General features: G+C 35.8%; 1 protein-coding gene and 1 pseudogene across 1 annotated transcript; one reads left to right on the forward strand and one right to left on the reverse strand.

The window, feature by feature from the left end:
• Positions 1 to 14,528, reverse strand: part of LOC138308258 (uncharacterized) — a 465,904-nt pseudogene that overhangs the window by 404,879 nt on the left and 46,497 nt on the right.
• On the forward strand, positions 481 to 3,906 carry LOC138307713 (carbohydrate sulfotransferase 9-like). The gene is made up of 2 exons (XM_069248554.1): positions 481 to 613; positions 1,590 to 3,906. The coding sequence occupies exons 1-2, from the start codon at positions 487 to 489 to the stop codon at positions 2,798 to 2,800; spliced, it is 1,338 nt and encodes a 445-aa protein (XP_069104655.1). The 5' UTR covers positions 481 to 486; the 3' UTR covers positions 2,801 to 3,906.

The raw sequence follows: 14,528 nt of genomic DNA on the forward strand, positions 1-14,528 counted from the left end.
TTAATGGATCATGTTTTTATCATAGTAAGCTTAATACTCAACATATTGCGATAAATTCTATTCGTCTGTTGTTGGTGGTGGTTATTGTAGACTTTCAACTGCTTTATATGATCGTATTTAATCAAAATAATTAAATCATTATCAACTTTTAATTGTAACAATTACATGACTTAGATATAGTTCTTGATATCATCAGTTTATTAAGTATTTCTCAATCGTTTAATTTAAAACTGTAAACATCTAGTTTGTAAATCAAATACGAAATAAACGCTTCAAATGCAATTAATCTTTAATACTTACTACAAAAATGCATAGCCAAAAAGTTAAAATTACAAGTAAGGAGGCCAATGCCCCAATAATCATACTCATTGCGTTGCTAATTTATCATACTGACCATACTTATTAACAAAAACATCGCCCTTCATTTAAATGTCCTAACAAATAAAATAGCCGCCATTGTAATAGCTACATGTTACGATGTTAAACATGTCGGCTATTTCTCGTGACAGAAACACTGAGAGCTGCCTATACAGGATGCCACGGCGATCCTCCTTCTTATTCTACACAATTGGGATGTCAATCATCTTTGTATGGTATGCTATGGCGATTCTAGGTAAGGCGATTTCAATGGAGACAGATAATTATGGATATGTTATCATAATTCTGTCTATTAAATATACCTGCTGCACGCTCTCTTACCTCATAATTACTTATCAATGTATCATAAATAAAGCTTCTAATAGTATTTCATTTGGTGATTCGAGTTGTGAAATTGTGATTTAATCAAAAGATATTACATTAATAACATATATTTTCATGAACGTTTCAGCGACGTTGAAACGAGCTAAACGTTTTGACGATTTCCTTAAACCGAAACTTGAAATAATAATGATCACAAAAAAGAACAAAAGAAACTGCTAAAAGTTTTCTCTATATTTTCACCTCTGGTAACGTTTACGAAGTAAAACAGGTTTTTTTTATATAATTAAATCACCTAATCCATTGAATTAATATTTTGATGGGAAACTAGATCAAGTTAGATCTTTTAAGGTTTGTTAACAAAGTCAAGAGAACCACTAGCCATATCGGCATACCAAACTTGATCTAAATTAAGGTTTTATACAAAAAGGCCATACATTTATTTTATATGCATGGTATTCCCATTATGCATAAAACGCTGTTTCTGTGCGTCAATTTTCAAATTGATAATCAGTAAATCAGTAAATCAATGAATATCGAATCATTTTTTACATCTAACAATCCTTCAAATATGACGAGGGAGTCAATAAATAAAAACATGATGAATAGGCATAAAAAAATTTACAGTGATTATATATGTTTTGATATGGCGCCTAGTGATAAACTGTTTAACTGACGTTTTATCTTTAAACTAACAAAAACAAGGCTTAAGATGCAGGTCGATTGTCTACTAGCATCATTCCTCTTCATCATAACAACATGATGTTGGTTCCTACAAAATACATTTTTCGTAATAGCTATAAATATAACCAATGCGCTAAGCTGATTTTAACATTGACTGTAATGGTATATGTGAAACTATATAACTACTCTTATTTTTAATTTTGTAGATGCAAAAGCCGCTTTGAGGAAACCAAGAGGACTTACAACAACATCAAACAATGAAGTCAAGACTCCGGAGTCTGCTACACAGAACAATGGACAGCATCATTCCGTCACGGACAAGAAAACAATAGAAATGCGGACTCGGAAACAGACATTACAGATCTGGTGTAAAAGGTTTAAAGAAAGGGACAAGGACAAGGTGAGGTATGAGGACATCACTCGAACTTTTTTCTACTCAAAATCAGTCAAATTTGGTGTGTGTAAGGCACCAAAGACTGGATGTACCTTCATGGCCAAGTTCTTCTTTGCTTTGGAGCCGAAACTATCAGTCGTGAAGGCGTTTACCATGGATCGATATGAGGTACATAATGGGGCCTACCAATATGACCAAGATTTTATGTTAAAAGCTCGAAAGAAGCATAAACCGTTTACCGCCATCGTGTCTCGTGACCCATACACGAGACTGTTTTCGGCCTACATTGACAAAGTATTCCTTTTAGGGAAATTAAACAAGAAATTCGGACTAGCGTTGCAATCACGTTTATATCAAACACAAGAGGAACCGTGCGGATACGCCATTTCCTTTCAAGGATTCCTTGACCAAGTGGTTGCCATGGCGGAACGCGATGAATTTGATGAACACTGGCTTCCGGTGTCTAAGGGTTGTGATCCATGCCGTTTCGGGTACGATTTCGTGTGTAACACGGAAACTTTAGATAGCGACATGTACTACATACTTGACCGAATAAATCTCACCGACAACAAAATAGTTGAAATTAAAAACAGCATATCTACTGAAAGAGAGAATAAAAATGAAGTGATGTCTCTAATTAGAACAACAATGTACGATCACAGACGTTTTAAAAGTGAATGTCCAAAAGTGTTAGATTTAATGGAAAAGACGTGGAAATCACTTCAAATTCGCGGATATATCCATCCGGTTTCAGAATTTCCTAGGGAAAGGTTTCTGACAATGAAGAATGGAAAGTTAAAAGTGGGAAGAATCAATGATGAGGACTTGGTCAACATTGTGTATGAGGAGTTTCTAAATCGACCTTTGACCCCCAAACAGATGACGCGCCAGAGACAGCATTCTTTAGTCGGGGCGTACCGTAACGTTAAACGAGACACAATCGCTAAAATTCAGGAGATTTATGAATACGATTTTTTCCTTTTCAACTATGCATTAGAACCCCCAGGAACAAGAAAACATTGATTTTTTTTCTTATCTTAGACATACGACGTGACATTTTGTATTACAAGTTATCACCCTTTCACCCTGCAGATCATCTTTGAAAATAAGTGTCATGTTTACTCTACACTTTTTGTATTTGTTTACATTTATTGTTTATATATCCGTACAATTAATATTTTGTTTCTTTTACTTTCAGGTTTGTATTATGCTTAATAATACTGAAATTAAAATAGAGAAACAAAGGAAACTACATATATACACCTTTCATCAAACATCTAATCAACAATTTGTAGTCCGTCGTGGCCGGTCCCAAACGCAGATGATACCCGGTTAGCACCAAGTTATAATCCTAACTCATGACTTTAAACAGCCAAACCATCCAAAAAATCCCTACTTTAGTAATATTTCATTATTTTATTTTGTGTATGGAGTATTAAGCATTGGTGACACTCATTTGCATATTGCAATTTTAAGACATAAAATTCTTCCGTTTAAATACCAAATTAAATAAATATCAAATTATCATTAGTTGTTGTAAGCAATTCTTGCTAATTAAATGTCTCATTACAATCAAACATAATCAGTAGAGAAACAGATAACAATGGACAATACGTTTACCTAACGTAGTGCAAGAGGAATAACTCTTATTGGTCAAAGTACGCATACTAAGTATTCCTGAATGTTACGTTTATATCATTGAATAGATGTCTCTATACTGAAAAAAACCTCTATTTAATATGTGATAACGCTAGGGAAAACACAGTGTGTAACAATATAGGAAATAAGTACATGTCATACCAATATATAGGAATTATGAATATAACCTATATAACAAGCTACATCACTATCGGGTTGTTTGTAACCTTATTCAAATTAATTTAATAACACTTTCAATTTCAATTTCAACAAAGGACTAGGTATGGTAAGGGTCTTTTGTGGCCCCCAAATCCGCTATTTTTGTCTGTTATTTTAAGATGTTAATCTTGCATTTGAAATATTAACTACATACCTGACATATTTGATAGTGCTATTAGGTAATATAGCAGTTCTAGTTGCCATGGCAACCATTTTTATTACACATAAATTATGAAAAATGGGAAAATTTCATCGAAATTGGCCTTTTTATGCAGTTTTTCATCTAGTTAACATAGAGCGCATTCTAGAACAAGCTTAATATTTCTCAAAATGATGTATTCTTCGTGTCTGCAAATTCCCTTAAAATATTAAGTTTGTTCTAGGTTGCGTTCAATTGCTTTTAAAAGAAATACTATCAAAATATATGGCAAAATTGACCAAATTTTCAAATTTGCATAATTTATGCAAAGTTACCATGATTATATAGCAAAAACATATTTTCTGTCAACAAAAATATTAAGTTTTTATCAGGGGCATATTCAATATTTCAAACGCAGCAACTTAATTTCAAAATACTTAATTTGAAATTTTGTAGATTTAGGAGCCAAAAAAGCCATTACCATACATAGTCTTTTATTCACATTTTATTTACAGTCAAGAGAATTAGACAACAAAATGACACTTTAAAGTAGTTTCTTGACTTTCTTCCCCCAATGTGAATTGTTTTTCCTCACTGGTCCTCTATGTCGATCCCGGATTGTTGATAGAACAACAAAACAGATAATGTTAAATGTTGAAAACGGAAAATGTTGAATATTTAAAACAGATAATGGGGGTTATCTAGTACAACACAGATAACGATGGATACAAAAGTTCGAGAGGCGGTAGCTACGTACCTAAAACGGCGACTATAATCGTGTGTATCATGTTTTGTATCATGTTTGTTGTTTGTTGTACAAATGTACCGATGAGAACGGGAAGGTATTAATGCAAATTACGATGACAAACATACGTTCCATACGCAAGTCCCAAGTGCACGTGACCAACACGTGACGAAACGGGTGATGTTATGTCAACTGGTATTGTAACGACTGTAAAGAAAGTTTGCGTGACAAATGTAAAGACGGTCACAGACGGTCACATCGCAGCGGATATTTTCCAGATATAATATAGTTCCCCATGGTATCATAAATAAAATAATCAAAAATGCATTTTATACCACATCAAACTTTATTTTAGCAATAATACCTAAAAATCTACAAAATAACATACACTTTTAAAATATCTAAACATTTTATCTCTTGATGTGACAGTTAATATCGCGCAATGTAGATACCCTTCTATGGTAGTGATGTGGTTCCGAATCACCGCTTGGGGAAGGACGCTGCTGAGGTGATTCACAGGAGTTTGACGTTCTGTCAATAATATATAGTATACGTATATTAAAAAATACCCCTATATACTATATAAAAACACCAGGAATGAAATGCATCGCTGGCCAAAATTTTCACCACCTTCGTTAAAAGTTCTGTATGTGTCACCGCGCCTATAATACAATAAGATGTTATTCTTCACATATATAACACGCAAAATGTCGTTCATGCGAAAGTCTGTTGATAGAATTATTGATGATGTATCAAGAAACCTTGATGAGGGAAATCAGACTGATATCCTCCATCCTGGAGCTCTCGACAAAGGCTTGTGACAAAGGTCAGGATCACTCCCTCCTCATCCTTAAATTAAATCTCTTATGGGCATATAAGAGGAAACGTTGTCACATGGTTAGAGAATTTTGGCTTCTTCGTTGTAGAAAGCTAGATGGTTTATCGGTTGACGGGGGAGGAGTGTCTGATTATGTCAAAGTCCACTCCGGTGTGCCCCAGGGAGTCGGGTTCCTCGGGACCTAGTTTATTTCTTTACTACATAAACGACATTCCTGTTGGCCTAAACCTCCATGCTAAACACCAATTATTGTTCAAATAATGCATATCATTTTGATGCATCTGTCGGCAGTCAGTGTTGGGTAGATCTTTAAAACATTTGTATGTCACTTTGGAAAGGGTTTTTCTTGAGAAACAGTTCTTTGTATATCAATGGATCGTAATGGCATGAACGCCTATTAGATGTCGTTTAAACCCAGCGAAAGTAGACCTACCGCAACAGTCAGTTATGAGGAAAAGCTGTACTAAGAATGCAATACAAGAAGTGGGATTATTATTTCGGGAAATTTAAGTCACAACCGATTTACAAAAGATTATGCATAACATTAATGCCAGACGAAGAAATACCACGACTTGCAATGCTAACGAAATCATTCCACTGCTAGCATGCTAACAAAGCAAGAAGTGAAAGTGAAAGCGGAAAATCGTCACAATGGCCGGCAGTATACCATGGTGCAAATTTCTACGGACAAGGAGAAATTTTATCAAAACTAGAACCAGATTTACATTTTGAGGGATAGTGAATACCAACATCTCCCTTTATGCAACAGGGACAGAGCCAGCGAACCGTTGGCCGCTGTGTCAACTCATTGGTAAGCGCCGACGTTTACTACCATTTCCGGCAACATGAAAGAGCATGCTTGTCAATACTATCATGTTTATGCCTGCAATCAATGGGAGTCCATGAAACAATCAGGCAAACGTCTGTGTACCCTACAAACCTCTGTTCACAAGAATTTATGCTGCAGTCAGCTTATGAGGGCTCAGTCGGTAAACCCACTATCAAGTTCTGTGGCATCTAACTTACCGACACAAGGCACCGTTTCCTGTATCAGGTCCGTACGTAAAACACCCGCTTTGGTATTCAAGCGGACTCAGATTTCTATAATGATTTGGTTCACCAGAAGCACCAATGCAAATATTAGCCGGTAAAAATGTAAAATCTTCAAGCCTTACTTATAACAAATTATGTACTTCTTATGTTGTAAAGACACTGACCTCTGTTCACAAAGAATTTATGCTGCAGTCAGCTTACGAGGCTCAGTCGTAAACACACTATCAAGTTCTGTGGCAACTAACTTACCGACACAAGGCACCGTTCCAGTATCAGGTCAGTACGTAAACACCTCGACTTCTGGTATTCAAGCGGCCTCGATTTCTATAATGATTTGGTTCACCCAGAAGCACAACGCAAATATTAGCCGGTAAAGATGTAAATCTCAACGCCTTACTTATACCAAATTATGAACCTTCTATATGTTGTAAAGACACTGACGAACAATCACAAAAAATCTCAACGTTAGATGAATTTTTTGTGGCGTTCGAACGTTATATGAACGCATCATGACATCGGGCTTTCCTAATAGGTCTCAAGAACTTGATGATTGTATGGCTCACATCATTGAAACAGCTAACGTTTGGCCAGAAAAGTTTTATGAATATCATAAACTCTTCAGTGCAAACTAATAGTTAACAGTAAGCAGAAAATCGTTTTACATAAACGTAACCAGAAAATCGACTGGTCTTTCCGGCAATCCCTCGTTATGACAGATTGTGTGTGCTGGCTCTATAGTCAAATGTTTGTATCAATAGTTTCATAAAATCCCCAAGTTTGTTTTTTAGAGGATAGATTTTTATTTGACTTTTTTCCAAATACACTAGTCTACAGTTTCTTTTATGATATGATATGATATTTTTACATTTCATTTTTGATTTTGAGTTATTTATGAAAAGTGCTACTGATAGACGGTCAATGTTGTTTAAAACATAACATATTATGAGATATCAAAAACATGATAAGATATTTAATACTGACTTTTTTCACCAAGTCACAAATCACTACGCCCTAAAGTACAGATAGTGACGCTACAAATTAATACAGCGACTTTTGTTATCAACTCTGAACAATGTGACACGGTGTTTCATGTCTGTAAATGACACAGTGAGGGAAAAACCTATGGCCTCCATAACTGGTATTCATCAAACAGTGCTGAAGCTACAATTACAGCCAGAGAGTTTCAACAGACTAGTCAACAGTGCCGGCATACATTCAGACTCCATCATTAGCGATAATGATGACATCGTATCTCTGTCCCTCCAACCTCAAATTACTGAAGGATGTCAATTTGGCTTCTTTGCTAATACCAAACTTTGACTGCCCGCAGAATCACCCTCTGTTCACAAAGAATTTATGCTGCAGTCAGCTTATGAGGCTCAGTCGTTAACACACTATCAAGTTCTGTGGCAACTAACTTACCGACACAAGTCACCGTTCCAGTATCAGGTCAGTACGTAAACACCTTGACTTCTGGTATTCAAGCGGCCTTGATTTGTATAATGATTTGGTTCACCCAGAAGCACAACGCAAATATTAGCCGGTAAAGATGTAAATCTCAACGCCTTACTTATACCAAATTATGAACCTTCTATATGTTGTAAAGACACTGACGAACAATCGCAAAAAATCTCAACGTTAGATGAATTTTTTGTGGCGTTCGAACGTTATAAACGCATCATGACATAGGGCTTTCCTAATAGGTCTCAAGAACTTGATGATTGTATGGCTCACATCATTGAAACAGCTAACGTTTGGCCAGAAAAGTTTTATGAATATCATAAACTCTTCAGTGCAAATTGTGCCATAGTTAACGTAAGCAGAAAATCGTTTTACATCAACGTAACCAGAAAATCGACTGGTCTTACGGCAATCCCTCGTTATGACAGATTGTGTGTGCTGGCTCTATAGTCAAATGTTTGTATCAATAGTTTCATAAAATCCCCAAGTTTGTTTTTTAGGGGATAGATTTTTATTTGACTTTTTTCCAAATACACTAGTCTACAGTTTCTTTTATGATATGATATTTTTACATTTCATTTTGATTTTGAGTTATTTATGAAAAGTGCTACTGATAGACGGTCAATGTTGTTTAAAAACAACATTTTGTGAGATATCAAAAACATGATAAGATATTTAATACTGACTTTTTTCACCAAGTCACAAATCACTACGCCCTAAAGTACAGGAAGTGACGCTACAAATTAATACAGCGACTTTGTTATCAACTCTGAACAATGTGACACGGTGTTTCATGTCCGTAAATGACACAGTGAGGGAAAAACCTATGGCCTCGATAACTGGTATTCATCAAACAGTGCTGAAGCTACAATTACATCCAGAAAATTTTCAACAGACTAGTCAACATTCGTTCAGACTCCATCGCTAATGGTGACATCGTATCTCTGTCCCTCCAACCTCAAATTACTGAAGGATGTCAATTTGGCTTCTTTGCTAATACCAAACTATGACTGCCCGCAGAATCACACATAAGTCACGAATTTAACGTATTGTCTAAACCAGCCCCAAGATTGAAACGTGAGCTGTCTATACAGGAATTTGTCTTCAGTAAATACAAACATGTGATGTGTAGCACTTACTCAGAAAGACAGCAGGAGTTAGATGTGTACCAAGACAACATCATCGAAATCTGTAACTTCTACAACACCAAATTTTACGATTGACATAAAATGTTAAGTGCCAAGGCAGCCACTATTTTAAGAGAAAAGCACATCAAAGTAGACTGGAGCAACAGAACAGGGACCTTCTAGCTCTGGTCAGCAGAAGCATGGAAGTCAAAGCCTATCAGTCTTGCAACACGACAGACCACACAACTCAATTCTGCCCATTGAAAAGTTCACACGAAAGAACACCACTCGCGTTCGATCAATCTTCAGACAAAAATATCACGAAATTGAGGTTTTTCTTGCAAAACCAATTTTTCCTAGGAAAATACTTACCTGGCCAATGTGATTTCCCACCCTCCTCCCCGTTTGTCTCCCTTTTATCTGGTTTCGGCCATAGAAATATGAAAGGATGTGACAAACAGGAAGTGACATACAGGAAGTGGTTCCCCTGTTGAGGGAATCCTTGGGATAATCTATTTTTAGACTTGTGTGTCAAAGAGGCCTAATAGATTTGAAGAAGCTATTGTAATTGGCCAGGTAAGCTATTTTCTGAAGTTTAAACTGTCATATTACATATATAGGACAAATACATAAGGTTATTTCAAGTACTTTGCTGATTCCAAACTGATCATTTAACATATATTACACCCGGTCCACCCCAACTGCGAATGATAAATATTATGAAGTTCCTTACCGTCAATCGATTGATTTGTAACACAGCGAGAAATTCTGTACCGTGTAGCGATAAACGCTAACACTCTACCGACACAACGTGGCTATTTTTAACAACGCGGCTATTTTTAGATTTGGGTCATTTACCGAATGCTCACTGAAACACGGGCTGTGATTGGTTGATTGGCTGAGCTTGTCGACAGACGGCGCGAAACAGAAAGTGAAGTCAGACAGTTGAGTGTTGTTTGGATCGTGGATTTGTGCAAAACGCAGACATTTTCCTGGTTCCGGAGGAATATTTCGAAATGGACGAACGTCACGAAGACATCGATCAATTCCTACTCGGTATCAATCCGGGATTGGTAAAATACAAAGAGGAATTCGTTAAATTAGACGTTGTCAACAACGAAACATTGCGATTTCTGAGGCCACAGGAAGTCTACGATAACATGTCAATTCCGATAGTCTACAAGAGAATGCTGATTGAAAAAATTACAAACCTCCAAACTCCAGAAACAAAGGGAAAAAATGAAAAAGACTGATTTCGAAGACGAACCTGTGAATTTGAAACCTAAAAAACCCAAAAAACTCTTTGAGTGTGATGTGAATGATAATGAAGTGCCAGTGACAGTTTGTCGTCCAGCAAGTGACCCCCCCATGGCCACTCCAAACTGTTCTATTTCATCTAGTGATGGCCACATACTGTCTGAATTAGAACGCCTTAAAGATGAGAAGGCCACATTGGCAATTTTATTATCGCACAAGAAGGATGAACAGAAGGACTTGTCCATTCCCCCGAGGGAACTTGAGCCTCTAAACATCCCTGGTAACCCAGTCACAAAATTTATTTGTGACCGGTGCCATCACAAGGGACATAGAAGTAAGGGCAATAAAGGAAATAGGGACTGTAAATTCCAGGAGTGTACAGGATTCCAGTACTGTGGCCTTCTTACGAAACACCCAGAGCACAAGTCAGCAGTTACAGAAGTAAGTAAACGCCCCTCAACCCAACCACAAATTGGCACAATACATTAGTAAGGCATTCAATAATGACAGGACAGGTCATAGAAAATGACGTGTCAATCTTGCAAATGAAAAGTTTCTAAATAAAGTTCGCATCGAGTTCAAAACGGTAATATAACAGGAAAAATAAGGTTGACATTGTAAATTGTTACTTTTGTAAGAAAGTATGAAGGGCAGAGTCAAGTTCATCATATGACAAAAATCGAAAATTTACTATGGCATCGAGACAGCTCAATCAAAATCATATTTTATAAAAATTTAAAATGTATTCCAAGATCGCCGGAGATATCGATCAACACGTATTTGATTAATGAGCTGTCAGTGTCATGTTGTCTTGAAATGAATCTGTTTGTTTACAATGTTGTTTTGTTTACCTGTGTGACTACTGTTTGTCCCATTTGGCTTGGAACAGCCGTTTTCTTCGATATTTCAGAAAATTTTCAACAGAATTTCATGTTTTATACATCAATATACAGCATTCCGTTTGTCGTAACAGCGTACCGAATTTAAACTAATTAAAGCAAATCGGATAACAAACATTTTTTTTTTCCTTCTTAGACACTAGTAAAAGTTTGTCTCATGACGTCCCTATTACGCCATAGTAAGAAATGACAAAACAGTGTCAAAACACCAATAATTTTACTAATGTCCAAGAAGGAATTTTTTTTGTTTGTTATCCGATTTCCTTCAATTTCGGTACGCTGTTACGACAAATGGAATGCTGGATATTGATGTATAAAACATGAAATTATGTTGAATATTTTTCGAAATAGTGCCGAAAACAGCTGTTCTGAGTTAAATGGGACAAACAGTAATTGTCTTGTACGTTTTCAACACTTACCGCGTGACTTCATACAATTCTAAGACAATTCGTCCCAAAGTTTTTTGTACTGTAACTGATTTCAGGACCATGTTAAATGCGAGGCATAAATGGAATCACATCATTTGTCAAAAATATTACAATATTCACAGGGAACCCCTACAAATCTGTCAACTTCCAGTGGATTACGTGATGTACATCCCTCACAGTCACAGTGTAGTTATTTTTAATTTGTTTTGATTGTACTTTTTCTGTTTCAGGTTAATAAAGAAATTTTGAATCTGGAGAAAAGAATTAAAAGCATAGATGAAGAAAAAAACATCGATAGATGTTTTTCTCAAACATAACACAACTTACTTCATTAGTGTATTGAGGCCTTTCTTGAAGTCAAATTTTCCGGACAAATACATCGGTTCATCAGGATGTCAAGTCCTACAAAAAGACCTGCGATATTTAAAAATAGCATGCAATGGAAAGATTCCGAATGAACAAAACCTCACCAAGGATACGATATTAAATTTACTCCGTCAAGGGAAAAGTCAGACTCAGAGTGCCACAAATGCCGCCTCAATTCCAGTTGTCACTTCCGCGACACTGATAACATCTATGACGGCACCATCAACATCTATGACGGCACCTTCAACATATATGATGGCACCTTCAACATCTATGACGGCACCTTCAACATATATGATGGCACCTTCAACATCTATGACGGCACATCAACATCTATGACGGCACCTTCAACATATATGATGGCACCTTCAACATCTATGACAGCACCTTCAACATCTTATTCTATGACGGCATTGCAAGGTCCGCAACTCCAACCTCTTGCTCAACCCGTTTTCCAGGGATGGAACTTGCCTCAATCGCCCTATACTGGCTACAGCTACATGAATCCAATGTTGAACTTTAACTATATGAATCCTATGCTGAACTCGTCGCCCTATAATTTGCCTATGCATTCGCCTGCGCAGACATCGTATGTGAACCCTCCTGTGTTTCCTCCGCTACCACCAGAGGACCCCCCGGAGAATCCTCCACTGCCTCCACTGCCCGATGACTCGCCACCTGCCTCGCCATGACACATTTTATGAAAAATTGATGGACATTTAATACAAGTAGTATTTTGTTCAAATTTGCTATTTTTAAGCAAATGCTTGTTTTAATGTTAAAGTTTAAATAATAATCCTGACATATAACATTGAAAGATGGACACATATATGTATACAATGTAGGAGAGAAATTTCAAATAACATGTATGTCATTGAATATAATATGGCATATTAAATTTTGAAAGTTGAAATGCATTAACAGGTTTACAAATATGAATATAATGAAATTTCATTGGAAGGAATCTCAATGATCATGTTTTTTACTTTTTACAGTATGAAGGCCAAAAAGATAATATGTGTTTCTGGTTACATTCTGTTTCATTTGATGCATATAATTTTTCAAATCTCGGTGAATTATCGATTCAGCATTGTTTTCCCAAAAAATTTTGGGTGAAACATAAAATATTTTATTCTTGGCCTGAGTTTCACTGTATTTTTGTTTTTGATGTAGAGCTATTTGCCTTTTATAAATTGTTAAGTGCTACTCGGTAACAATACATTACAGCACTGTCAGCAGGAAATGTATCGGTATTTATAAAAAACGATGTACAAAAGATACACGCAGTTGAATTGCACCTAATTATAATTAATTTATTTTTTAACGATGCAGTAAGTCGAAAAGAGAATTGAGCTGTACCATAAAGTACTATTTCATCCATTTAGGACTCATCAGTGGTGCTAGAAACCAAAAATGTCGAAAACAATTTATGTTTCGATAAAAATAATTTTAGATTTTTGTTATGGGTTTATACCACATTGAGAGTAATTATCAAAAGTGTTTTTCAGAGCAAAATTGTAAATTGTTTTGGATGCAGAATTTGCTTAAAAAATTGGAACATTTACAATGCATGCAATTTCAAATTGGAAATTTGAGCCTTCCATTGATCTTCAAACTTATTTTAAAAGTTGTTTAGACCACAGTGTAAGGATGACGCCTAACGTATATTGAAGTACGTATATTGAAGTTTAAGAAATTTCGTTTTCTTCTTTCCATTTTGGTTCTATTCTGATGAATATTTTATGAGCATGATCAATGTCATTATTGGAGACCGAGTACATTTTTTTATTTAGAAGTTTTTCCAATGTCCTATAGTATATACAAGCAAAACATCATGTGAAATTTTAGTGAAAATAAGAACGGTTATTGTTAACAAAATAAAATGCCTATGAGAAATTAATATTGCAAAGGGCAGACAATTCTTATCGGAGACAAATTCGGACAATGGGAATGATGAACATTCATCCTCTTACATGTAAAGTACGTAGACTTTTGATACCACTGTCTCGCATAAGAATTGTCTGCCCTCTGTATTGTTAATTTCCTGTAGAAAATCATTTTGTCAATAGCATTCTGATGCCTCGCCATGATGCATTTTATGAAAAATGGATGGAATTTAATATAAAAAATAACATTTTTTAAGTTAACTTTTAATACAAGTAGTATTTTGTTCCAATTTGCTATTTACAGGGTCGGAAAGGTAGAATTGTTTTTTGCCTACTGTCTGTCCCATTTTGCTCAGAACAGCCGTTTTCTTCGATATTTCAGAAAATATTCAACAGAATTTCATGATTTATACACCAATCAGCAGCATTCTGTTTGTCGTAACAGCGTACAAAATTTGAAGGAAATTGGATAACAAACAAGTTTTTTTCCTTCTTAGACACTAGTAAAATTGATGGTGTTTTGACGTCATTTCTTATTATGGCGTAATAGGGACGTCATGGGACAAACTTTTACTAGTGTCTAAGAAGGAACATTTTTTGTTTGTTATCCGATTTTTTTCAAATTCTGTAGGCTGTTACGACAAATGGAATGCTGCAGATTGATGTATAGAACATGAAATTCTGTTGAATATTTT

Source organism: Argopecten irradians, chromosome 14, assembly GCF_041381155.1.
Source record: "Argopecten irradians isolate NY chromosome 14, Ai_NY, whole genome shotgun sequence".
NCBI lineage: Eukaryota > Metazoa > Mollusca > Bivalvia > Pectinida > Pectinidae > Argopecten > Argopecten irradians.

What these genes read in the sequence shown, in the direction of transcription:
- LOC138307713 (XM_069248554.1), top strand. Translation starts at nt 487, where the DNA reads ATGTCGGCTATTTCTCGTGACAGAAACACTGAGAGCTGCCTATACAGG. An exon ending in GTATGCTATGGCGATTCTAG is followed by an intron (nt 614 to 1,589) that starts GTAAGGCGATTT and finishes TTAATTTTGTAG; the next exon opens with ATGCAAAAGCCGCTTTGAGG.